The sequence below is a fragment of the Mustela lutreola genome, chromosome 1, assembly GCF_030435805.1.
Source record: "Mustela lutreola isolate mMusLut2 chromosome 1, mMusLut2.pri, whole genome shotgun sequence".
Classification (NCBI taxonomy): Eukaryota; Metazoa; Chordata; class Mammalia; order Carnivora; family Mustelidae; genus Mustela; species Mustela lutreola.
In genome coordinates, this window is record NC_081290.1 from 101,251,793 (window position 1) to 101,276,987 (window position 25,195).

The window sequence follows — 25,195 nt, forward strand, 5'->3', positions numbered from 1 at the left end:
TGCCAGGGGCGACAGATGTTCACACTCCTGCCTGGCCCCAAGCATGGTGGAGGTGGCGGAGGCCAAGCCTGTGGACTTTTCGGTAGTCTAGAAGTGCATTTAAACACCTAGGCTAGGAAGAGACATCCCCGCAGGGCAGCAGTCGCATCGGGAGTTCTTGCTCTCCGGGAACTCCACCGTCCGGAGCGAGCCCTGCAGCTCCCGGGGTGAGCGCCCCAGTGCCCGGGCCAGGCCCTGCCGTCAGAGCGGGAAGGAAGTTAGGGCTCCTGGCCGAGGTCAAGCAGCAGCCCGAGCACAGCAGGGCCCTGTGCGACCACAGGGGACTGGGTACTGCAACGGTGGTGGTGTCACAGGTGCTTCCTTTCTTTCGTTAGGAAATGTTTTATAAGAATACCCTAAAAGTTTCCTAAGCCAGGCTCTACGTGGGTAGAAATGTACCGTATTATTTTCCCGTGATGCTATAGAGTCAGGAAAAGGGTTAACCAGACCATGACACAGGGGTGGGGGGGTGGGAATCTCTCAACCATGAGAACTGTGACCCAGGACACCAAACAAGGACAGCCGTGTTGGGGACGGCCCTGTGTGAAATGTCTGGATTTGAAATTTTCAGACGTGCTATTTTGCTCTGACACAGTTCTGTGACCTCGGCGCGTCCCTTAAGCACTGTTACTGGGGCTGCTGGACTTGAGGGTCTCTGATGTCTTTCCTGCTTCAAATTTCTATCTTGGAAGACACTTTCTCAACTCCATGATGAAAAGAAGCTTATGTTACACTATTTCTCTTTGTTGGCAAAGAAGAAACAGATGCTCCTTAAAAATTGTTTTCTGTGCCCTTACTACTGCTTTACTGGTAAGAAGTCTACGGAGTGACAGTGGCAGGCCGGCCCCACCGAAACGCCTACTGCCCCTGCGGCGGTATGAAAATAGCAACAGGGGCGTGGGGGAGGTCACTCGGTTAAGCCATTGCCTTAGGCTCAGGTCATGATCCTGGAGTCCTGGCATCGAGTCCCGCACTGGGCTACCTGCTCAATGAGGTGGGGAAGGGGGGAGTTCTGCCTCTCCCTCTGACCCTCCCCCTACTTGTGCTCTGACAAAGAGATAAATAAAATCTTTTTTAAAAAAATTATAACAGGCCAAAGAAGATGGGGCAAGGCTTTTGACTAAATCACCAACCTTTACTTCTGTAACCATTCAAGCATGTTACAATTTTAAATTATACACGTTTATTTCAGTTCAGATTTTCACAGATTAAAAGATTGCATTTTATTAGAATCAATTTACAGGCAGTCTGTTGCAATGATTTCTCATGGGGAAAAGAGAGAGACAGACAGACAGACCGACCATCATCACTGAGATTCTGGATGTGAATGAAACCTCTTCCCGCAAACCAAGCACTTGGAGACAGGCCCACCGACAGCCCGAGATGGGTAAAGACATGACGTCTCAGGTTGCGCCCCAAATACACGGTAAGGCTTGCAGCTGCGGGGAGCAACTGTTCTTGGCCAGGCCAGGTGCGGGTGTTGCTCACGGCGGCACCTCCTAGCCACGCCACCGGCAGCTCCTCACGCTCCCACGCGGGAACACCCAACACAGCAGCACCCAGAGCAAGTGCCGGCCCCTCCACAAGTGAGGGAATTTGGGCACTTCTTGACAAAAATGGTAAGGTTTGCTCCAAGGCACTGAGGGTGTAAAGCTTTTCAGAAAATACACAGAAATGAACAGACTGAAAAAGGGAAATCAGTTCTCAATGGTGGAATCTGCCATTACGACAAGTAGTGTAAATAATTACGTCAGCTAGATTATAATCAAAATGCACATCGAACAGACTGTGCTGTGTGAGGGAATGTCTGACCACAGAACATTCCCGTGGGCACTTGGGGGAGCTGCTGGCACGTGCCTCCGGGGCTTCCTCCCGGAGCCAGACAAGCTGAGCCTCACTTGTACTTGTAATAACCTTCGCCAGTCTTCTTGCCCAGCTTGTTCTCCGCTACCAGCTTCTTCAAGGACGGGACAGGCTGAAACAAGGGGTTCTTTGGATCTATTTCATACCATCCTATTGAGAGGAGGGAAAAGGGCTTAGGATGGAGCGCTGGGATTATTTTGACACCTCAGCATCCCTAGGGCAAGGCAGGGGCTGGAGCTTGGGAGAAGGGGCCCTGCTCTGCTGTGGCAGAGGCAGGAGGCCACTGGGAGGACACCGCCGGACAAACCGTGGCTGTCACAGCTGGCTTCACGTGGCCCCGCCACTCACGCAGTCTCCTCCTGGAAATGCTTGATACCCACAGTCCAGGGACAAACACAGAACCAGTGACTCTGCCCCCTGGACTCCTCAGTGGCACCACGAAACGACTTCTGGAGTACATGTTAAAAACTGGGATTTGCTGCCACTGGGATCTGGCAGGCTCATTAAATCCAAAAGTTCACGCTTCACTTAGAACCCTCCTTGTTCCCCACAAATACTTGGGTATTCTTCATGAGAGGTGGGAGCAGGAGCTACACTAAACTTTAGGAGACCAGTTTTCATAATTATCTTTACCGTCTTCAGAGCCACTAAATAGATATATTATTGTCTTTAAAGGAGGTTAGAGCTCCACAGAAGTGGAGGTCACACAGATGAGCATTTATGATGGAAAGACACAGTGTACCAATAGCCGCTTCCAGTGCGATCCTATCCCACAGAACCATTAGCGGAAACCGGGGAAGGGGTACACGGAACCGGTCAGTGCCATATTTGAAACTTCCTCTGAATCTATAATTGTTTCAAGATGAAAAGTTTTAAAAATAAGCTACCCTGTGAGGAGATGCTGGCAAGCACATTTTTCCTTTTCCTGCCATCTTTTAACTTGAATCTTTAAGTTGGTGGGAAAGAACTCTGGAAGGTGTGAAGTTACGGCTGTGAACAGGCACTGTAATTCACGGTCAAAAGAGACTACCTCAACTGCATTACAGAAAGATAAGAGAGAAGTCCAATTCCTACCATCCAAGATGAACTTCACAGTATCCAGCCCCACGTAATCGAGAAGCTCAAATGGGCCCATGGGGTAACCAGCTCCCAGCTTCATGGAAGTATCAATGTCCTCCTTGGATGCATCACCTGAGGACAAGAGGGCAGCACTGAGCCATCACTGTATTTCCCACGGTTCTCCTTGTCACACTGATAACCCCAGAATTCAGTTTTGCAAATTTGCACATTCAAAAAACATCCAAAGTCAGGATTTCTAGCACTGGTAAGATTTCATCACAGAGGTACCCGCCAAACACACCACAAGATTTCCAAAGCCATTCCGCCAAGCTGTTCTGCAACGTCCATTCGAGAGCACTGCTACGGTGCTGACGCAGGGAGAAGGCCCTGGTGGCCTGGAAACATTAGTTATTTTTAATGGACTGGGATTTCCCAACATCACTTAAAGCTTAGAGCATCATTTTTACTGATAAACAGGACCTTTTTAAAACAGGAAAGAACAAACCTTTGTATTTTTATATGTATTATTATGCATGTTTTACTTTTCCAGCATTCTTGGTTTTACAAGTAATGAGTATTCCTCTGGAATTCCACTCCCATCAACCCTTTAGTCAAGATAAAGTTCAAAAAGAAGCCCAAATCTGATTTAGAATTGCCACTCAAGTTTGAGTTTCGTAGACTAGGATAAAAGCCAATGTGCTTTTTCCTTGGAATTTTACCCTTCACTCTTATGGTCCTCGGGCCACAAGTTTCTCAGACAACCTGGTTCCTTTTCTCCAAAATGAGGAATGGGAATAGTCTATAACAAGCTTATTTTATGTAGAATTTTGTTCCAAAATATAAAGAAATGGTGAATTATACCAGAGCTAATTGAAAGGAGAAAAAAGTTCAAATACTCCAAGAGAATTTTATACCTGAACATGTTTCAGATTTTTAGACATGAATAATAGGAGCTACTTGTATGTATATGTATGTATATATATATATGTATATACATATGTGTGTGTGTGTGTGTATGTGTGTGTAGTTAAAAGATTTATTTATTCACTTTAGAGAGAGCACGAGTGAAGCAGAACTCTGGAAGGTCTGAAGTTCTCTGAGAGAGAATCCCAAGCAGACTCTGTGCTGAGCACGGAGCCTGAAGTGGGGCTCAATCTCATGATCCTGAGATCCTGCCCTGAGCTGAAACCAGGAGTTGGACACTTAACCAATCACACCACCCAGGCACCCCCACACTCTATTTTTTAAAAAGTCTATGAAATACAGTTGAAGGTGATTAAAATACCAACTGATTATTTCCTATGGGTGACATTATTAGTGCTCCAGTGATTTGTCAACCAGGGGTGCTGAGAATCACAATTTTGAGTTTTAGGCTATAAGAAAGCAAAAAGAGCAAAAATGATCAAATACATCAGCTTCAGGTGGTATCCTTCCTTCCTTCCTTCCTTCCACTTTTATCTATGTCTGCTCCATACCAGGCACCAGAGACTTAGGATGAGACAGAGAAACACCAGACCACCACTCAAGTACTCATGATATAGCGGGACGACTCAGATATGTAAATCAAAAACTTCACCAACCCCCTGTTGAAGATTCATGAAGACCAACACGTCTCTGCATGGGCAAAGGTGAGAGATTTAACTGCAGTGCCCACATTTCACCAAAACCCACTCACAGAGGCCCAGGTCCTGGAGGATGAAGAGAATCCCAAGGGACGGGCAGGCAGGAAGAGCATGCCAGGCAGAGGGAAAGGCATGCACCAAGGAGAAATGAGCAAGAACACAGCAGTTGATAAATGGATTCTGCTCAGAGGCCTTCACTGGACCCTGAGACTTCTGTGGTGTTAAGAGTCAGAATGCTAAAAGACCACCCAGCATGTGCCTCTCCTGGCCCAGCACCTGCTGCTCCCTGAGCCTAGGGTCCTCCCTCCTCCAATATTTGACATTTGCTTCCCACATGCCTCTGCTCAAGTGTCCCTTCATCAGAGCACCCCACCCTCTCCTGCATATAAACTAGCAACTGTAAGAACTCCAGGCTAGGACTCCCGCCATCCTCTTCTCTTTATCTCTCTCCAGATTACTGGTCACAACCTAACACGGTATCTACTGCTTCATTCGCTGTGGATGGCTCCCTTCATTAGAATATCCGCTCCTGGGAACAGAAATCTCGTAGCACAACAGTCCCAACTTACCTAAAGCCATTTTATCAAATCTATATTCAAGGACAAACAATGAACCCTGGAGGCAATTCTGTAATTCCAAATTCAGAGACTCATGTGAAGACTCTTTTATTTCAAAAAACAGTATGAAGATAAAGCATATCAAAGAAAAAAGATCTAAGGGCGCCTGCGTGGCTCAGTGGGTTAAGCCTCTGCCTTCGGCTCAGGTCATGATCTCAGGGTCCTGGGATTGAGGCCTGGGATTGAGGCCTCCCCTCTGCTCAGAGGGGAGCTTGCCTTCTTCTCTCTTTCTCTATGCCTGCCTTCTGCGTACTTGTGATCTCTCTCTCTGTGTTTCAAATAAATAAAAATAAAATCTTTAAAAAAAAAATTAAAAAAAGAAGAATCTAAGTGGTATTACAGTCAGCAACTCTAAAAATTCTCAGTAATACAGAGCAAAAGAGGCAAAAAGAGGGAGAAATAAAGCACACAGATTGCTATTCCATGTGGGAGTTAAATATGGAACTGTGCTTTAGACCAATAATTCCTAAACTTGTAGAGAATCAAGCACTTCACTGAGAAGAGGACACCTGCCCCAAATAAAACGCAAACACAAAACTTCACATCAACTTCAGGAGGTTCATGGGGCTTCCCACCTCTCCCCAGTTAAGAGCCCCTAACTCAGTGAGCCCCCAGGCCTCCTGCTCAGTGGGGAGCTGCGAGCAGCCGGAAGTGTTTCCTGTTTCCTAGGCTGGCTCACCAGCGCCACCTGCCAACCACTCTTGGCATTAACAACAAACCGGGCAGCACCCCTACTCCCTTCTCCATCAACAGCTCCCTAAGTGCCAGTCCAGGCACTCTGGGCCACGATAAAGAGGAGACACTTCCCAGGCCCCAGAAGAAAAACAGAGTACCCAGCAACAGAGGGACACGCCCTGCCACAGGGAGGAGTGTGGCAACCACCCTGAGGGAGAGTCAAGCTGTAAAGAGAGGGAAAAGAACACAGATCAGGACCAGCTTGGAACCCCAGGAATATCAAGCAGGACCTTGTAATAACAGTGGGAGTAAGGTCCGTTGGCAGAGGGAGAGGCGCAGGGGCAGCAAGGGCAGAGGGGAGGCTGAGAGCAGCTTCTCCGGGAAGGGAACTGTATCCGGTGGGCTACGACAGAAACACCGAACAGGTCTTGAGCAGAGGAATGACAGGGCGCAGTGTGTCACGCTGTGATGGGGGCCCCCACCAGCCCAGTCCTCCCAGAAGAGCTGCCTGGGGCTTGGAAGGAAGGGGCCTCCAACAGGTGTGGCAGTCTGTGCACCAGCCTGCTCAAAGATCTGGACAGAAAGCGGCCGGGATGAGGGGGACCAACTGCACCCACTGGGCCCCGCATTACAGCACGAACGCGTGAGAGCCACGCAGAGTGAGGGCAGAAGCCAAAGGACTGAGAAGGCAGGCCCGAGGAAGAAGCCAAGAGGCCAAGAGCATCAGAGAGCAGTGGCGGGGGACAAGACGCAGTGTCCCCAGATGCCCCAGGGAGCTGGCCAGCAGCGCTAGTGCAGGGCCCTCAGTCACCCAGGGGGCCTGAGCGGCCGTGACAGAGGTGACTCCTCTAATGCCAACACAGCCCCCCAAGGGGCCTCCCCTACTCGGAGCGGCACGTCGTCAAGCTCTGCACATAGCACACACAGCCCAGCTTGACAGGCTCTGTGAGGGACCAACTGTGCACGTCCCCAGAATGCATGTTAACCCCCTGCCCCCAGGATGAGATGAGATCATGGGTGGAGCCCCATGAAGGGATGCGAGCCCTTCCAAGAGTCAGGAGAGCTCATTTCCCCTCTCTGCTCCCTGCCATGTGAAAATACGAGGCGGCAGCCGTGTGCGTCCCAGAAGAGGCCCTCGCCAGAATCCCAGCATCTGGCACCCCGACTTCCAGCCTGTGGAGCCGTGAGAAATCTGAATGTCTGTTGTTGATATACCACCCAGTCTGCAGGACTGGTGTTACCAGGGCCCACACCGACCGAGATGGTGTCATACGTAGAGGAGCTCCCTGGAGAAGCTAGAAAGAGGCGGGGCAAAGCCAAGTGTCAGTGTCTTCGCTGCACAACTCCGCTGCCGGCCCCGAGCTTCCTCGCCGTGTGTGGGAAGGTGCGGCAGGTAGGGTCTCCTCGCCCTCCCGGACGATGTGACAAATGAACAGGCAGGGCAGACAGGAGAGGAAGGGTCCAAACTAGTTCAGGTTTCAGAGGCGAACTGACGCGGTTCCACCAGGCGCTGAGAGTGGGCGCCCCTCTCACCGGGCCGGAAGGGGGGCGGGGGGCAGTGGAGACCGGGCAAAGGGGCCTGGTAATTAGCCCAAGGTAGGATTTGTGGAGTCCAGACCGCAGTGTGCCTCCCGGGCCACACGCCCACCCCACACATGGCCCTAGCTGCTCCCGAAGCCAATGCTCCAGCTCCCAGGCTTCAAGCAGCCGCGGGGATAGAGGCAGAGGGGCGAGCAGTGCCGTGCTGTCCTGGGCAGCACGGTGGGCAGTGTCTAAGAACACGTCCACCGGGGCTCAGACCCCCCCTATCCAGCCTCACCTCACAGGGCAGGGTGGGGGGTGCTGATGAAGAAGGTCAAAGCGACCAATGCCAGTGGGAGGGAGCAAAAGACAAGAAAACGCCTCTCCACTTACGATCAGATGCAAGGCGCATCCGAAAATATATCAAAGAGACAGTATGTTTTAGTGAGGAAAAAAAACCTTAAGAAGTAGATTACCCGCATGCTACATTCTAAAACATTACACTAAATAACAAACAAACAAAAAAAACACCTGCCTTTCAAAGTAGGGTAAAATGCTTCACACACTCTTTGAGGTGTAATTAGGCATATTTGTTGATAGATAAACACAGAAGTGTTGGTTTGATCTTAGAGCAAAAGTGTGGCAAATGCTTCCATAAAACAGAGGAAAGTTTTAATATTTAAAGCAGATTTTGAGGAAGCAAATGTGCTTTCATCTCTCTGAAGAGCTGGTATAAATATTTTGTTTCAAAAATGACATTCTCAGGAGCGAGCATTTGTGAATGAAGTAATTGAAAACAATTACACTTGCTTTTTATCCAGTCCTATTAAGGCCTATTTGCCTTTGAAGCTGACATGATAGTTACCTTTCCAGAAATGTTGGTAGGGAACGGAAGCAGGAGAATGCACACCATTTTATAACCTTGGACCATGTCCCAAGTTCTATAATTTTATAACAGGGGAAATCTTTCTTTGTAAACCAACAAGTATTGAGAAAAACATTTGAGACCATTCTTAAGGTTAAAAAGAAATCATCAAATCACCATGGCATCACTTAGTAAGATGGGGAAGGCCCTTAGAAATAGTCATTGTCCCCTATTAGCCTTGTCACTTACCTCCCATCATCTATCACAGAGTCACAAATTTCAGAACTTTAAGGATGTTAAAGGTCCCTTAGTCCAGTGATTTTTACACTATTACTATTTTAAGCAGGAAACATCATCAAAAGCAGAGATTCAGGCTATAAATCCGGGCTGGTCATGCAGCTGCTCTGGCTGACTGTAATTGGGTGCTTGGGGGGAGAGGGGACATTCCAGAGCCACATCTCAGCAGCTCAGAGGCCTCACAGGGAACCCAGAGGGGCAGGGGGACACAACAACAAAGGTCCTGGGGTCCAGAGGGAGGTTGATTCACAGAGCTAAAGGAACAGAAGCACCTCCTATACCCTGCATGGCCTCACCACTTCCACAGGACTGCTTGAGAACCAGGGAGCAGCACCGAGAGCTAAGACCCACTGTCCCCCAGCGCGGATCAGGACAGCTACCTCGTTCGTACAGCCTGACCGCTTCCATGAGGTATGGCACCAGCAGACGGTTCACAATAAACCCCGGAGTGTCCTGTTTTAGGAGAGAAAAATCAAAGACAGGTGAATTTTCACTGAACTTGACCTTCTGTGAGTCAGCAGACTGCCCCTTCTCTGCATCAAATGACCTGCACTGACAAAGCTCAGCGTTCTCAAGGTTTCTTTTGAACTCCCAGCATGGCCCTACTTCTATGGTACATGACAATTTATCCAACAGTTCTAATGCTTTAAAAAAATGAAATAAGATCAAGCCTAGATGCCCTCACTGCAGGAATCCTGAAATAAAGGCAGATGAAGGCAGAGAGGTCACTGGAAAGACCGCAGCTCGGAGGGCAGGCCGTCTTGGCTCGAATGCTAATAGTTTCTGACACTGAGATACTCTGAAATCAGGCTCATCACAGGTGAAATGAGAGTCATAATTTCCACAAGTTGTGAAGACAACTCAGAAAACACACAAGATGCTATGCACACGGCCAACCCTCAAACGGTAGCCCCTTCACCCCTCTCCCTGCCAGGACCCCTTTCAGGGCTCTGGAAAGAGCACGCACCACCATCTGCACGGGAGCGCCACTGCCTGGACTCCCAGCTGCCATCTTTGGGCTACTTGGGCTGTTCTCACACTCCAGGGCACTGTGCCAGGCAGTGCAACTGGGGACAGGTGCCAGGGCAGAAGGTCCCTGCACCCCGGATGACCCCCTGCCCCAAACAACACACCCCTTTCGATTTCTTCATCATTACCATGCTCATCAGCTCTCCTGGAGGTCTCCTGTGGGATGTGGTTTCTCTGGGGGAATCTGTGAGGCAGGCTGGGCTGGTAATTTTTTTTGGTGTTATTTCTATGAAGCTGATTACCACTAAGTAAATGGTATGAATTTAAACAAAAGGCTGCAATGTTCCTGCAAACAGAACTCCTCGCTATTGCCCTGGGCCCTGTGTTCCCTTTCTAGTACACACACTAGGCCCTCAATAAATGTACAAATGAAAGCCAGCCTGCCCCCCTCATTAGTCTAAACTAGCCTGACTGCATGCTGTGTAAACTAGGCAGTAAAGCCACTGGATTTGTCCCTCCTGTAACTCTGCACAAGCAGAAAGCATGTCCTACTCCTAGCTCCACAGGACCACAGGGATGAGCAAAACAGCTGCATCAGCTTAACCACAACTGTATTAAGGAAAAGATGCTGACTTTGTAACTAGGGCCAAAGTGCTTTTAAACCTCAGAAAGTTTACTGTAGAAGCTCAGGACAGGGCAGATGAAGCACACTTCTACAAGGTTAGAAGTCAGAAAGTACCCTGGGGAAAATGTTTGCTCCAATCAGAATACATGGAGTTTTATACAGTTAATATCCACAAAGCTCAATACCAAAAAAGTGCTAAAACTCACGAAGTATTCAAACTCACTAGTAATCAAAGTTGTTCTCATTAGAATAAAATGGCATTTTGCCAATAAGATTACTGGCAAAAGGGTTTTTTCCCCCTCATGCTAATATTCAATGCTGCTGCTGATTCAGAGAGACATGTACTCTCACGATATTGATATGTAAATTGTACCGTAAAGAGACACAGTCCCTTAATAAAGCAATTTAACTTTATGTAATCAGATGCATTATACTTTTATACTCATTTATTAAATATGCTATATTTACTTTACTATGTGCCAAGCACTGTTCTATGTACCTTATAAATATTAATCCATTTTCTCCTTATGATAAACCTGTGAGATAAGCACTATTATTACCTTTACCAGGGGGAAGAGGACACTGAGACCCAGAGAGGTTAAGTAACTTGCCCAAGATCACACAGCTAACAAGTGCCAGAGCCAGGATGTGATCCCAGTCATGCTGGCTCCAGAGTCCATGGTCTCATGCTTTCCACACCACGTTCTCAAGAAGTCTCACTATGAAGAAACACACAGTCCGGGTGCATCAGCATCATCTGCTATGTTGTGTGTTGGTCTGTTGTGATCCTACAGGCCAAATCCAGCCCCCAGCCTGCCTCTGTACTGTTCCACCACCTTGACACAGCCACGGGCCCTGCGTGTACTGTCTAGGCCGCCCCCCCGCCGCTCCACCCACCCCCAACAACAGAGCCGAGTAGTTAGAGCAGAGACCACATACCGGAAAACACTATCTGGCCCCCTGCAGGGAAGTGTGCTGACCCTTGTTCTTCAGGGTTGCCTTACACTGTCTGGACACTTCAAGAGCCCGAGTAACTGACCCAAAAAGCTGGAAGGTATCACCCAGAAAGAGTTCTGAACATGATGTAACAAGGCAGTTTTATGAGATCAGGGAGTTCTGATTCCTGCATTTGCGGGGGCCTCTCCAGTGGAAGAAGGGATCCTCACTCTCTGTGAATGAATGATTATGCTGCTAAGGACAATCACTGCCTGCCCCACATTTCCACTTTCTTATCTAGTTTTTCATTCACTACACACAGATGCTCTTTCTCACACCGTTACTACTTTCTGCCATGAACAAAGCATAACCCAGTGAGAGAGTGCAACTTCTGGCTATTTATTGGACTTAAAAAAAAAAAAAATCCAGTCAATGTAAAACCACTAAACAGGGGTACCTGGGTGGCTCAATCATTAAGCATCTGCCTTTGGCTCAGGTCATGATCCCAGAGTCCTAGGATCGAGCCCCACATCAGGCTCCCTGCTCATCAGGAGCCTGCTTCCTCCTCTCCCACTCCCCCTGCTTGTGTTCCCTCTCTTGCTGTGTCTCTCTCTGCCAAATAAATAAAATCTTTAAAAAAACTAAAAAAAATTAAAAAAACTAAAAAGGAAAACCACTAAACAAATCAAAAGTGAGTGCTAAAAAATGAGACTTCCTAATAAGGCTACTCTCCTGGACGGGGGGACAGGCACGTAAGCCTGCTCTCTCAAGCCTATGGGTGGGGGCCATGCCGACGGAGGACTCATTCAGAGGATTCAGAAACAGACCTTTACACAGAAAAGAAGTGACAGAAAAGAGTATGGTCAAAAAAAGAGATGCACGCTTACAAGACTTTTTAACAGTATGGCACAAGTGCCCATTTAGAAAAGTATAAGTATAGCAGAAGTATAGTCCTGAGCCTTGGGAGGACTAAAGAGGAGCTAGAGGCAACGGAGACAGAAGGAGAATGACCGCAGGTGACAGCAGCTGGGGTCATTTCACTTACACCAACGGAGTGCTGGAGTGTGGCAAGAAGGGAAGAAAGGTGGGATGCATGCTTCCCACAGAGCCCTGCTTCTTAATGAAAAACAAGACACAAAACCATAATGCCACACTCCCTGAGAAACAGCTTCATTAATCCCACTTGGGGAAGTAGGCTCTTCCCCTCTCTCGTTATTTCCCTAGCAACCTGTTGCGCTCTTTCCCAAAGTGAGGCGCTGGTTTTCAGTTTGGGGACACACATGTCTACCACGTTGTCGCTGACACACAGGCTCCATGGCTCCCCCAGACCCAGCAGAAATTAAAGCCAATGGGACCACATAAACCATTTATGGAAACATAGCAGCCCATCCACAGACAAAAGCCAAGACCCACTCTCCTCAATTGAAGCCCTGGCTCTCCTCAGATCTCAAAGGATCTATCAGAGAGCCTCGGGCAAGGCTTTGGGTCCAGCTCCCCTGCCAGCAAACTAGAGAAGAGGCCTAGCTTGCTCTTCCCAGCCCCCAGACAGCCCTGTCATGGGAGTGTCCCCAGACCTCACATCCTTCTATAGATGAATTCTACCCCAAATTAGTCAGTTCTGAGGAAAATCACCCCTTTCCCAAAGTACCTATACACTACCTTGCAAGAAACAGGATGCTTTCCCAAGGCTTTGGTGAAGTCTATCAGAGATTCATAAGTCTTCTGGCTGGTCATTGGTGTTTTAATGACCTGGAAATGCAAAGCAGAGGATTATGACCAGGGAGTCAGCAAACAATTACCACAGAACAATTCAAGAAAATATTGATGTAAAGTGTCGATACAGAAGGGGGTAAAAATAGTTTTAGTTCCATAATATAAGAATCTAAACCCAGAAACAAAGCGTTTACCAAAATGTCCACATTAAGACAGTGAAGAACTAGGGGTGCCTGGTGGCTCAGTCCATTGTCTGCCTTCGGTTCAGGTCATGATTTCAGGGTCTGGGAATTGAGCCCCACATCAGGCTCCCTGTTTAGCAGGGAATCTACTTCTCCCTCTATCCCCCCACTTCTTGTGTGCACTCTCTCAAATAAGTAAAATCTTTCAAAAAAGGATAATGAAGTACTACAAAATGTACAAAATCAAGGCTTAAAATATAAATGTGTATGTGTGTAGGAGAGTTTTATAGACTTTCTCCCTGAGACAGCCCTGGGTTCAAATGTCCATCACACCACTTACTGGCTCTGTGACCCTGGGCACATTTCTTGAAATTGAGATGACACTAAGTTCACTCTCCCCACCTCAAGCAGCTGAGGTGAGGTGACAATGGATTAGATCAGGAAGGGAAGCATTAAAGGTAGGAGGCAGAAAGTGCTCAGGAAATGCTGACTTTGATATTGTTTTACTCAGTACTGTTACTATACTTCAGGGAGGTAATGGAGGTCTATGGAGTATGACAAGTGCCCTTATAGTACTCTGCCTGGAGTGCCATCTTCTGGTCCAGATGGGGAGACTGTGCCCCCAGAAAACAGAGTGATTTACCCAAGTTACAGCTGTCTGGACACTGAGATGAGTATTCCACTGCCACACCCCAATACTCTGCCGCCAGTACTCCACTCTCTCTCGCACAGATGCCCCAAGAACAGGCTTATCCTAGAGGAAGGTTTCCACTTCCAGGACACAGTTACCCCAGGCTGGGCCTACCACCTGACGTGCACCTGGGGAAGGCTCCTGGCAGCCCGCTGGACCCCAGAGCTGCAAGCAAGCAAAGGCCCAGCTGCCCTGCTCACAGAGGCCGCTGCCACTCTGGGAGGTCTCACCAACTACCTCACCTGCAGCCAGCCCCAGGACACAGTTAGCACACCTGTCAGCAACTAGATTTTGGCAAATGGAAAGAGACCCAGGTGAATTAAAACTTAAAATTAAAAAAAAAATTATATTATATATATATATATATATATATATATATATATATATATACACACACACACACACACACACACATACATATATATATGTGTATATATATATATATGATGTAAATGCCAGTAAAGGAACTTCAATGGGAGTCAAAGCAAACAGGCTTGGCTTCTACTTTAGACCCTTTATATGAGGTGAGACAACTCAGTCAACCCCCGTGCTTCACCTCTCTACTATGAAACAGGGATAATGATATCTGCCACATCCTGCATCTTGCAAGAGGGCTGTGTGGCTTAATGAGCTAGTGTCTGTGCAGGATGAAAGGTGCCATATAAATGGAGAGAATTACCACCACCCGTCTTTTAATGTGATCCCAGTTTGGGGTGTGGCTGTATGTTATGACATTAAGTGAATGAGAAGCACAGACAAAAGCACCAGGACGATGGGGATGAGGAATGGGAGGAGATGGACCAGAAACTGCTCTGCAAACACCTTCAACCCAACAGCAATCTGAGAGTAATGCAAAAGGAGGTGTGAAAAGGTCTCCAGCAGAATCCTGCAGATTGAACTAAGACAAAGGCTGCTAATTATAGAGTTTCAAATGTAATTTACTGATTTAAAGGAGTCAATAGTAAAGATTTTTTAATAAGAGGAGGCATATTTATTCGCCCATTCAACAAGCAGCCATGTGCTACAGATATTCCGTTTATAGCTCCAATACAAAGTCTGGAAAAATACACCTACATACATACGTGTGAGTCCTGTCCCAAGCAGAGCAGAAAGGCTCAACTTAGGACATGATTCACTGTCATGCTCACCACCAGCGACACATATGTGAACACCCAAGAATAAAAACTGAATAAAGAGTACTTTTAGAAAACATTTTCTAGAAAATGGTAACATATGCTAAGCATTGGCCTTTAACAACCAACACCCTACCTTCCCAAAGACACAGGCCTACACTATTACATAACTGCAGAAGAAAACAGCATTAGAGTCTAAAGGAAATGTATACAATGTGTCTTTATCTCCAAACACACGTACCTGACACAGTAACTAGGAAAGTGATTAGTCCCTAAGCACCGAAAGGTTGAAAATTCCATCCCACTTCTTTGGTCTTCTCTGCTTCTTTTATTGCCCCCCACCCCCCAATTCTTCAACTTCTTCAAAAACTTCCTTCATACGGGAGAGTACTCGGGAAGCAGCTGAGGAGCAATGCTAGCAGAACAGATAAATTCCTACCACAGACAGCTCAGAGCTGTCTTTGAGAGAAAATTTAGGACATACAGTAGTCATTAAAAGTGAATTAGAATTAGAGGGGAATGCTTAGGCAGGGGATGCAGGGGTAAGGGCACGCGAGATGAAGGATGGAAAGGGCTGGCAGGAGAAGGCAACAGGGGAGAAAGCAAACCCCAAGACTCTCCCAGGGAGCCCCGGCCCACGCCCGGAGGTCTGCCTGGCTTCACATCCCCCACACTTCGCACGGCAATAACTCTTCAACCCCAGAACAAATGCTACTTTAACAGCGGTTACTCCTCAGACCCTGTAATTAGCCCCCTGTAAAAGGCAAGTTGCCACATTTCAGGTGCAAATTGTCTATTGTGACTCGTCTCCCTGTACCCAAGTCTCCAAGCAAGCAAGCAAGCAAGAAAGCGGAAGTGATCCCAACAGGATCATCAGGGGCCCCACTCCCCTCCAAAGGTCTGTGCTCAGGAGGTTCAGGCTATGGAGAGCTGCTTGAACAGCTACGATCAAAACACTGGGAGATGGGCCTCATCTGGAGACAACAGTAAGGCCTGATTACCTGGGCCAGAATTCACCCCAGTGACAGTGGACTAGGGGGTGCAGTGGCTCCTGTGTTAAAACAGGCTGATAAAATTCCATTCACAGCCTGGAGCATACTGACCTCACTGAGACCGTATGAACACGTGTGGCTCTGGCCTCTGTGGCCTCCAAGAGCCAGTGGTCTGCAGTGCTGTCTTCCCAGTCAGACGCCTCTTCCTGTACTGCCCAGCCCATATGGCACAAAAAAGTAAATGACATCCCAAGAGTTAGGATCCCTCCCGGACCTCACTGGTCAGACCACCGGGCTGCAGAGAAACAAAGCACAGAGGCCTCCCTACATATCAGGGGCTCTCTCTTCTTCTGGCTCCGTGCCCCAAGACACCTTCCACCCACCCAACAAAATCCACCTGGAGCCACCACCCCCCCAGATGGCAGAAGGGGCATGAGTCTGAGAGCAGGACTGGCGGAACTGGCGAGGCAAGCAGACGGACACAAGCACACGCCCACCAACCTCCACCAGCTTCATCATGGGCACCGGGTTGAAGAAGTGGAGCCCAGCGAATCGGTCCTGTCTCATGGTGGCGTTGGCTATGTTTGTGATCTGCAGAGAGGAGGTGTTGCTGACAAAGATCGTGTGTCTGCGGAGAGAGAGAGACAGTGGAGTGTCGGGATGAGTCCCGTCTTTTGCAACAAACAGGACTGCCCTCGGTACAATGCATAAGACCACTGCCCACTGCCCAGATCTGCTGTCCTGACCCCTGGAGGAAGTCGGGGAAGAGAGATCTTCACGCAAGAAGCTGAAATCAAGTGACCAGTTTCATTTCAAGGTTGAATCTTTAAATTAGGTAATTTAAACTTACCTGTTTCCGAGGTGTAATCTTTACCAATCTTCCATTTATTTTGGGGAGCAACATGTCTCTACTTGTGTTTGTTAATTTTTATGGTATGTGGGGGAAAATTGAGGTTAATTAAGTAGCAGCCTCGGTCACAAAATGAAACCCCAAGTGAGTACAGATTAATGACAGAAAGGATATGCCACATACCCTCAAAGTCAACAAAAAACTCGAAAAGAACTAAGATCTTTCCCCCTCAAGTGAAAAGCTTTCATGTTCCATTGAATGGGAATTAAAATGAAAACAGAAGAAAAACCAACATGGTCCAAAAATAGTTTTAAGGTTACACAGGTAGATCTGGAGAAGGAAGGATACACGTTCATCTACAAGAAATGTAGCTCAAGGTATTCTGCTTATAAAATCTCCGTAAAAAGTAGGGGTGCCTGGGTGGCTCAGCTAGTTGAGTGTCCAACTCTTGATTTCAGCTCAGGTCATGATCTCAGGGTTGTAAGACTGAGCCCCGCATGGGGGTTAAGATTCTCTCTCTTCCTCTCTCTCTTACCCCAGCCTCACTCACTCTCAAAGAAGGAAGGAAAGAGAGAAAGAAAAAGAAAGACATCTAAAAAAGCAGTACCATCTGTGTGTGTCTGCTAATATAAATTTCTAAAAATTCATATTGACTTAATCCAAATTCAATTTTTAAAGACCACCATAAAGTGGGGTGCCAAAGGCATTAGGGGCAAATCTTGAAAACAAAGACAAGCAAGACTTCTAGGCTTTCCTATAGCGCCACCTTGTGGGTACACAAACATAAAACACCTAATGCTAACGAGAACCAGACGGCCTGGTGCAGGCCGGCAGAGTGGCCCCTGATTGACCCGATTTGGGGGCTCTAGCTTACCCGAAAGGCAATACTACAATCTGCCTGCAATCAGGGGTGAGTCAGGGAGGAGCGGTCGGAGGGAAGAAACACAAGTGTGGCTGGCACAGGTACCATGAGGCTGCACACTGTGACCACAGCAGCAGGTCACGGCACCCCAAGGACAGCAGAAGGCTGTGGCACCCCAAGGCTGTACGGGCAGGGGCTGCTACACTCATACTGGGGTGCCGTCTTATAGAACAACGGAAGGCAACTTCCCTGCAGAGAGGAGAGATGGAAGCACACTGGACAGCCCGTTTCATTAAAGGGTGAAGTTACATCAGAGCCCAGTCCCCAGTGTCTCCAGTTCAAGGTGGTCTCAGTGAACCTTTTACAAGTAGGGGAAAGATGCCTCTTCCTCACAGACCTCTACCTCCCCCTCACCCAATCAGCTAGGCTGGCTCTGCTCCTAATAGCTCTCATACTGCCTTCTTTCCACACAAACACAATGTGCAGACACAGTCAATTTACAGGGGTGCCTTACCTTCCACAAAAAAGTACACCCTCACATTTTCCTTGGACACTGGACTCTTGGATGGTCTTTGGCTTTTCCCTTTCTGACACTCAGGGACCCAAAACACTACTTTCCTCTTACACGTACCAACAGAAAATCGACAGCACAAACACGATGATCACTGGCAACACCCCAAGGCTTAGTGTAGAGAAGACAAGAGGGCGCAGTGGAGACTCTGGTGGAGCAGAGGAGGGAGGACAGGACAGCTGGGCTCTCTGTGGGCCACGGCCCCCCTCTTCATCTGCACTTCCGCAGCCAAGGAAGTCGTGTTCTTTCCTAGGGCGTGTCAGGGGTGCTACTGGGAACCTCACCACTAGAACATGTTCTCCTCTCCCATTACAGGAATCATTGCAGAAATCAACAGTCAAGGATATCTCAATCAAGCTACCTAAAAAGGCAACCACAAAACTGAGTAGGGGATTAATAAAGGGGATCTGAAAGGAAAACAAGAGGGCGCCCGGGTGGCTCAGTCAGTTAAGTGGCTCGCCTCAGCTCAGGTCATGATCCCAGGCTCCTGGGATCAAATCCCACATCAGGCTCTTCTCAGCGGGAACCCTGCTTCTCCCTCCCACTCTCCCTCTGCCTGCAGCTCTGCCCTGTGCTCTCTTGTCAAATAAGTAAATAAAATCTTGTTAAAAATAAAACAAATAAATGAAATGAAAACAAGAGTACAGAGATGGCCAGCTGAGAGCCAGAAGCAAGGTTACATCTACAGTGTGCCTCCTCTGGAGTGCCGTTTCATAAGGCTCATCTGTGTGACAGGAACCTAAGTGGAAGAACCTAGCACAGTGCCTGACACACAGGAGGTGCTGGGGAAACTGAGCCAATTCGAATGAATACCCTAAAGAAGTCTGTGCAGCAGGACACTGCTACCCCTGTTGTGCAGATCACTAGGGAAATTCATCTTCAGAGAGTCAGAACGGGGAAGGTCTTAGAAAGGATTTACTCCTAACCCCTCAGTCAAATTACAGATGATAAACACTGATGGCCAGAAAGACTTCATGACTGTCCGAGGAAAGAGAGCAGAGGTGGGGACATGGCCCCAGGCCCCAGGCCCCCTGACTTTCCCCAACAGTCCTTCCATTACTCACACAGGCACGAGAGGGCGGCCAGACCTGTCATTGTCACCACGGAATGACCAGTATTTCAATAAAGGCCAAACTGCCTGGGGCCAGTGGGGTTCGTGACTTATGAGGAGCATGAGCCTACTCCGCAGCACGGCGACCTACAGGTGACCAGCAGGGCTCTCCTCTGCGACAGGGCAGGGCTTCTCAGACACCAGGCTATACAGCTATGGGGGCTGCCGTTCCAGCAGGCGGGTATGCGAGCATCCCTCTCCAGCCACTGCTCACTGGCTGAGGACTACTTCTGTCCTATAATCGTACTCTGACTTCAGCTCTATCCAGGAAGCTGGGATATACAAGCCCCAAGGAGAGCGGTGCCACGACTGCCAAAAGCCAAAAGTCAAACACAAACAAAGGGTCCGGATTCTGAGAAAGAGAGCTGCACCACCGCTCCTGAGCCCCAGGCACCCAGATGCCTGACCTGCGTGGGGCTGACTCTCCTCTCCCACCCGGTGAGAACTCAGTGCTCCTATACTGCTCCCAAGTGTTGTGACTTAAGCCAGATAAAGCTCAAAACAGGAAAGCTCAGGGAACTTTGTGTAGACAGACAGGCACTGCCCTCAACTGCACCACTCTGTATGTTCCACTCAAAAAAGGGGGACACACAAACGACCCTGAGGTTCCTCGGCAGACCTCTGAGGACGTGCCCAAGCCTCTTCATCCTCTGGCCCGGGGTGGGGCCATGGCCCAGACACTGCAAGAGACAGAGAACTGTCCCTGAAAGGATGCCCCACTTTACTGTGGGGAACCCCACCCCTGTTGGGGGACAAGGATCTGATGAAGGCAGCCCAAGCCTGGGGAAGCCGACTGGGGGTGGGAGGATGGAGGACAAGAGAAAGAGCGTCAGGTCTTCTGGAAACAGCTTGGAGAACTGGGCTTGGTGTCAAAAGACTCCCTCCTGGGAGAAGAGCCCAAGCCCAGGGGGGGAGCCCCTAGACCCAACGAGAATGCCCACAGGTCACGTACTCAGAGGCAAACTTGTCCAGCCTCTTGAAGAGCTCGTTCTTCACCTTCAGATTCTCCACGATGGCCTCCACCACCAGGTCCGTGCTGTGGACTACGGATGCGGGGTCTGTGCTGGTTGATATGCTGCTCAGGGTCTTCTCCACAAATTCATCACCGGCCTGACAGGGGGAGGAAGGAGAAGAGAGCGTTCACTGGACCCACTGGAAAACGCTATGTGCGATCTGCGGGTGAGGACAGGCGAACTTGCAACCTGAATACACCCAGGGATTCTAAGCAATAAAACTCCCTACACGTCTGCTCAGGGATGGTGGCATCTCAGGTACTTGCAGACGCTGGGGCAAGGATCAGCCTGGGAACCTGCCAGCTGCTGGTCGAGATGGCTGTGGTGCACAGGCCGTAGCCCTCACGCTGTTCATCGGCTCTGCCCAGTCACCACACAGCCCTCTCGCAGCACCCGTCCGGGCTGGCTTTCTCTCTGTGCCCACTGTGAACAGATTGCCACGTGCTGTTGCAGGAAACAGGTGCTGAAATATGACCTTCCGGAGAAGAGGACAAGCTTAGCTTAGCACCCTTCATTAGTCTGAGACGTGGTACTGACTGTTCATCACTAACAGGGGCAGAGAAGAGCTGAGTAAGGGCAAGAGAAGTTCAGCACACCAGACTCAGCGGTCACTCTGCAAGCAATCAGTGCCCAGCACAGGAGCTACTGGGGTCACAACAACGCGCCAGTCACAGCCTCTGCTCACGAAGAGATCGCAGTCCCACCGTGGTCTTATCTGTGACTCCACGTTTCCACAAACAGACCTTAGTGTGGGCCAAAGGCGGCACCTCTATCAACTGCCATTTTATCTAAAGATGGACTCTGTTCCTGGGGCATCAAAATGGGCACCACCAGCAAAGGCATCCAAAACCATCACGCAACAAAACAACTCTCACAGCCGGTCCACAGAAATACACCACCGTGAGAGGGCAGGTGATTTTCAGTTTTCTACTGGCTGCATTATAAAGAGGAAACAGGTAAAGTTAACACTATTTAACCCAATCCATTTAAGGTACTACCATCTCAACATGTAATCAATATAAAAAGCACTGAGATGTTTTAGACTCTTTTCTCTTATTAAGTCTTGAATTCTGGGCTCTGTCTCACACACACAATGCGCCCCACATCGCACGCTCCCGGCCCCTTGTGGCTGCTGTGCGGGTTGGTCAGCAGACAAAGCGAAGGGCTGCGCCCCTCCTCCATGCACATGCTGGCTGGAGATGAGAAAGGCCAACAGACGAGGCTCCCAAGGACTCACTCTTCCGAAGCTGTGCATCTTGAGTACAAGCACCTTGTTTTTGTTTTTTTAACCCTCTGAGTGGGGCCAAGCAGCAGAAGTTTGCAGAGTAAACACATGAAAAATGCAGATTACCTGGGTTCAGACTCACTCTGTCCTTGACTCCAACCTCTAGCCCAGGGCTCTTAAAATCTCACTTGCCTGGACCCTCACACATGACCAACTCAGGTCCCCTAGTCATGGAGAATATAGGGGACAGGTGACAGAGATGTTAATCTGCCTGTGGTATTTAGTGTTTGGATTTCTTCAGGGGGAGGGTAAAAATTAACTCCACTCCCACCCCTCTGGTTTCTGAAAGGTGACTACATATTAAGAAAATGCATGGCGAGATACCACTTCACACCTCCTATGATGGCTGTGATGAAAAAATGGAAGACTAAAAGTGCTGGCGAGGACGTGGAGAAACTGGAACCTTCAAATACTGCTTGCAGTAATGAAAGATGGTTCACCCACTATGGAAAATAGTCTGGTGGTGCCTCAAAAAGCCAAACACAGGACTGTCTTATGACCCAGCAATTCTACATCCAGTACAAATGTGAAAGAACTGAAGAAGGACCTGGACAGACGTTCACTGCAGCATTATTCACACTGACCAAAAGGTGAGAACAATGCAAGTGTCACTGACAGATGAATGGCTAAACAAAATGTGGTCTACACACACAGGAATACTATTCAGTCAGGAAAAAGAATGAAGTTCTGACACACACTGCAACCTGTGTGAACCTTGAAGATAGTATACCACACAAAATTAATCCGTCGTAAAAGGGCAAAAATCTGGATTCCAGTTACATGAGGTCCCTAGGAGAGGCAAACTCAGAGAGACAGAAAGCAGATTCAAGGTTACCAGGGGGTGGGAGGAGGAGGGAATGAGGACTTACTGCTTAACGGGTATAGAGTTTCTCTTGGGAAAGGTGAAAAAGTTTTGTAAGGAGTGGTGATACTTGCACTATAGCGTAAATATAATTAAAGTCACCCAACTGTACCCTTAAAAAGTTAAAATAGCAAACTTTGTTACATATTATTTTACAACACAAAATTTCAAAAGGGAATAGCCTGTGATATCCTGTGATATCTGAGGTGACAAACACAACAAAAGCCCCCCTTGCCCTCTTCTCTGCACATAAATGAAGTGAAATTCCATCCAAGCCCCAGGAGAGCAACCTCAAGCAACATTAAGAAGGTAGCAAAGGTAAGGAAAAATTCACTTGGGTGGGCGCCTGGGTGGCTCAGTGGATTACGCCTCTGCCTTCAGCTCAGGTCATGATCCCAGGGTCCTGGGATTGAGCCCCGCATTGGAAATCTCTGCTCAGCAGGGAGCCTGCTTCTCCCTCTTTCTGCCTGCTGCTCTGCCTACTTGTGATCTCTCTTTCTATCAAATAAGTAAATAAAACATTTTTTTTTTAAATTTCACTTGGGTGATTTCTGCAGTACTTCCAACTAAACGTAAGGTCCAATGAGAAAGGGTCATTAAACCAGAGTTCCCCACCTTCTGAGTTCAAGCTCTCGTACCCCCTCTGCTGCTGGGAAGTGGGAACAACACTCTTTTTATTTCCCTCTCCAGTAACTACATTATAAATGTGTGGAAGACATCACCCCAGCAGTCCAGATTTTCTATCTAAATGCAATGTTTATTATATCATTCTCTTTTTAACTTGAAAGTACCAAAATTCTCTTCCTGTTTTGCTCTCTTCCATCCATATGACAAAACAGGTGTTCTTCCATCCCAAATTCCCAGTAGAAAGAATGAGTTCACTACCTGCAGAAATCTTCTCCCTTACCTCCAAACCTCCCCAGTAATACAGTTGTTTACTTCTGTTTTGTAGTCAGTCCTCACAGAATGTTCAGTGATCATATGTCACTTATATTGGTCTAAAGTTATGGAAAAATGAGCTTTACTTGACAAATTGAAAAAGCAAGCAAAGGCCACCAAACATGTTATGTTCAGGAAACAGGTCTTGAAGTCACATAAACAAATTACCTTGGGGTTTTCTGCAAACTTCTTCTTGGCCACTTTTCTAAGGCTTTCCTCGATCCCCTTCTTAGATTTCGCCAGTATGTCTTCTGTCTGGTCCACCAACACTACTGTGTGGCCAGTTGCTGCAGCAACCTAGGGCAAAAAGGAAAGAAAGGAAACACAAAAGTTAGAAAAAACAGTAGAGTTTCACTGGAGCTGGGATGTGACTCAAGGCTCTGAAGGCCACACCAGAACTATTTTCCAGCTGTTCCACAAGGGAGCCACTAAAATGTGGCTATTGAAATAAACAGAAATTGAATAAAATGAAAAATTCAGTTCCTCAGTTACACTAGCCATATTCCAAGTGCTCAACAGCCCATTCACAGAGCACTTAATTCCCCACCCATCATCTTTTTTCCTTAAAACTAGAGCATTCTATGCAGCCTGACTGTTAGCCCATCTCTCCTGTAGTCCTTAAATCAGCAATAGGCCAGACTTCTATAATGGTGGCAAAAAGATTCCAAGGGCTAGGATGCCTGGGGGGTTCAGTCGGTTAGGTGTCAGACTCTTGGTTTTGGGTCAGGTCATGATCTCAGGGTCGTGAGACAGAGCCCCATGTAGGCTTCACATGGAGTCTGCCTGGGAGTCTCTCTCTCTCTCTCTCCCTCCTACTTTCCCCCTCCCCCATTCACATACATGCTCACTCTCGCTCACTTGATCAAATAAATTAAAAAAAAAAAAAGACTCCAAGGGCTATTTAGTGACATGGCTCCCATGAAAGTAGGTCTCTGGTGACCAGCCAATTTAGGAGGGCAACTCCCCATCCCACCTTTGCTGAAGGTCAGAGGGTACACTTAGCGCAGCCCCGAAGTTCTCCTGGAGCCAGCTTAGTTCAGCCACATTCAGTGAATTCAGTGACAGGTCAATCCCTTTTTCATCACGATTTGCCAATAACTTTTTTAAAAAGATTTTATTTATTTATTTGACAGAGAGACAGTGAGAGCAGGAATACAAGCAGAGGGAGTCAGAGAGGGGGAAGCAGGCCTCCCGCTGAGCAGGGAGCCCAATGCAGGGCTCGATCCCAGAACCCTGGGATCACGACCTGAGCCGAAGGCAGGCGCTTAACGACTGAACCACTCAGGCGCCCATGCCAATAGCTTTTGCAAGGACTGTGGAACAGGTAGTGTGGCTAAAAGTAGGTCATTGGGTCACATTACAGGTAAATACTGCACTCCGTTCATGCCGCATGTAAGAGGACATGCAGCCTACAAGAAACATGAGTGATACAGGACACCAGCACGACTTAGATGCCCCTCGGAGTCCGAAAAGGCCCTGGCAGAACCACTGCACTGGAACGTCCTTGGATCAACAGTGTGTAGGAGAGGGCACAGTCAGCTGAAGCAAACCTGCCCAGAGAGGACAGGAAGACAGTTGTAACTCACCATCGGGATGCAAGGCTATTGAAACTCAAACTCCAAACTGAAAACCGGAGAGGAAAAGTAACAGAAGAGCACAACTCCACAGCAAAGAGGTCCAAATCCCTGAACCAAGACTTCCGAAGAACACTTATAAAAAATGGAAGTTAATTAACAATAGCACCTCTGACTTCTCCCTGAGCCAGCTCCCTACAGAGACTGCAGGTCTGAGCCTGTGGGACCTGCGGGCAGGAGTCAGGCTGCCGGCTCCCCAGAGCCTGCCTGGGAATCAGGTCAAGGAAGCACTGCCAGGAAGGTCTCATCAGCCTGGCTGGGCAACGGCG

The 25,195-nt window shown here is 48.3% G+C and overlaps 1 protein-coding gene across 1 annotated transcript in view; it reads right to left on the reverse strand.

Moving 5' to 3' along the window:
* Positions 1-1,153: 1,153 nt before the first annotated feature.
* Positions 1,154-25,195, reverse strand: part of HADH (hydroxyacyl-CoA dehydrogenase) — a 47,225-nt gene continuing 23,183 nt past the window's right edge. The window contains exons 2-8 of the mRNA XM_059171385.1: positions 23,461-23,589; positions 20,146-20,303; positions 16,301-16,427; positions 12,748-12,837; positions 8,939-9,011; positions 2,977-3,093; positions 1,154-2,052 (exon numbers count right to left, since the gene is read on the reverse strand). Of these exons, the coding sequence (XP_059027368.1) occupies positions 1,934-2,052; positions 2,977-3,093; positions 8,939-9,011; positions 12,748-12,837; positions 16,301-16,427; positions 20,146-20,303; positions 23,461-23,589 (813 nt within the window). The 3' untranslated portion in view covers positions 1,154-1,933. The remainder of the gene's footprint in view (positions 2,053-2,976; positions 3,094-8,938; positions 9,012-12,747; positions 12,838-16,300; positions 16,428-20,145; positions 20,304-23,460; positions 23,590-25,195) is intronic.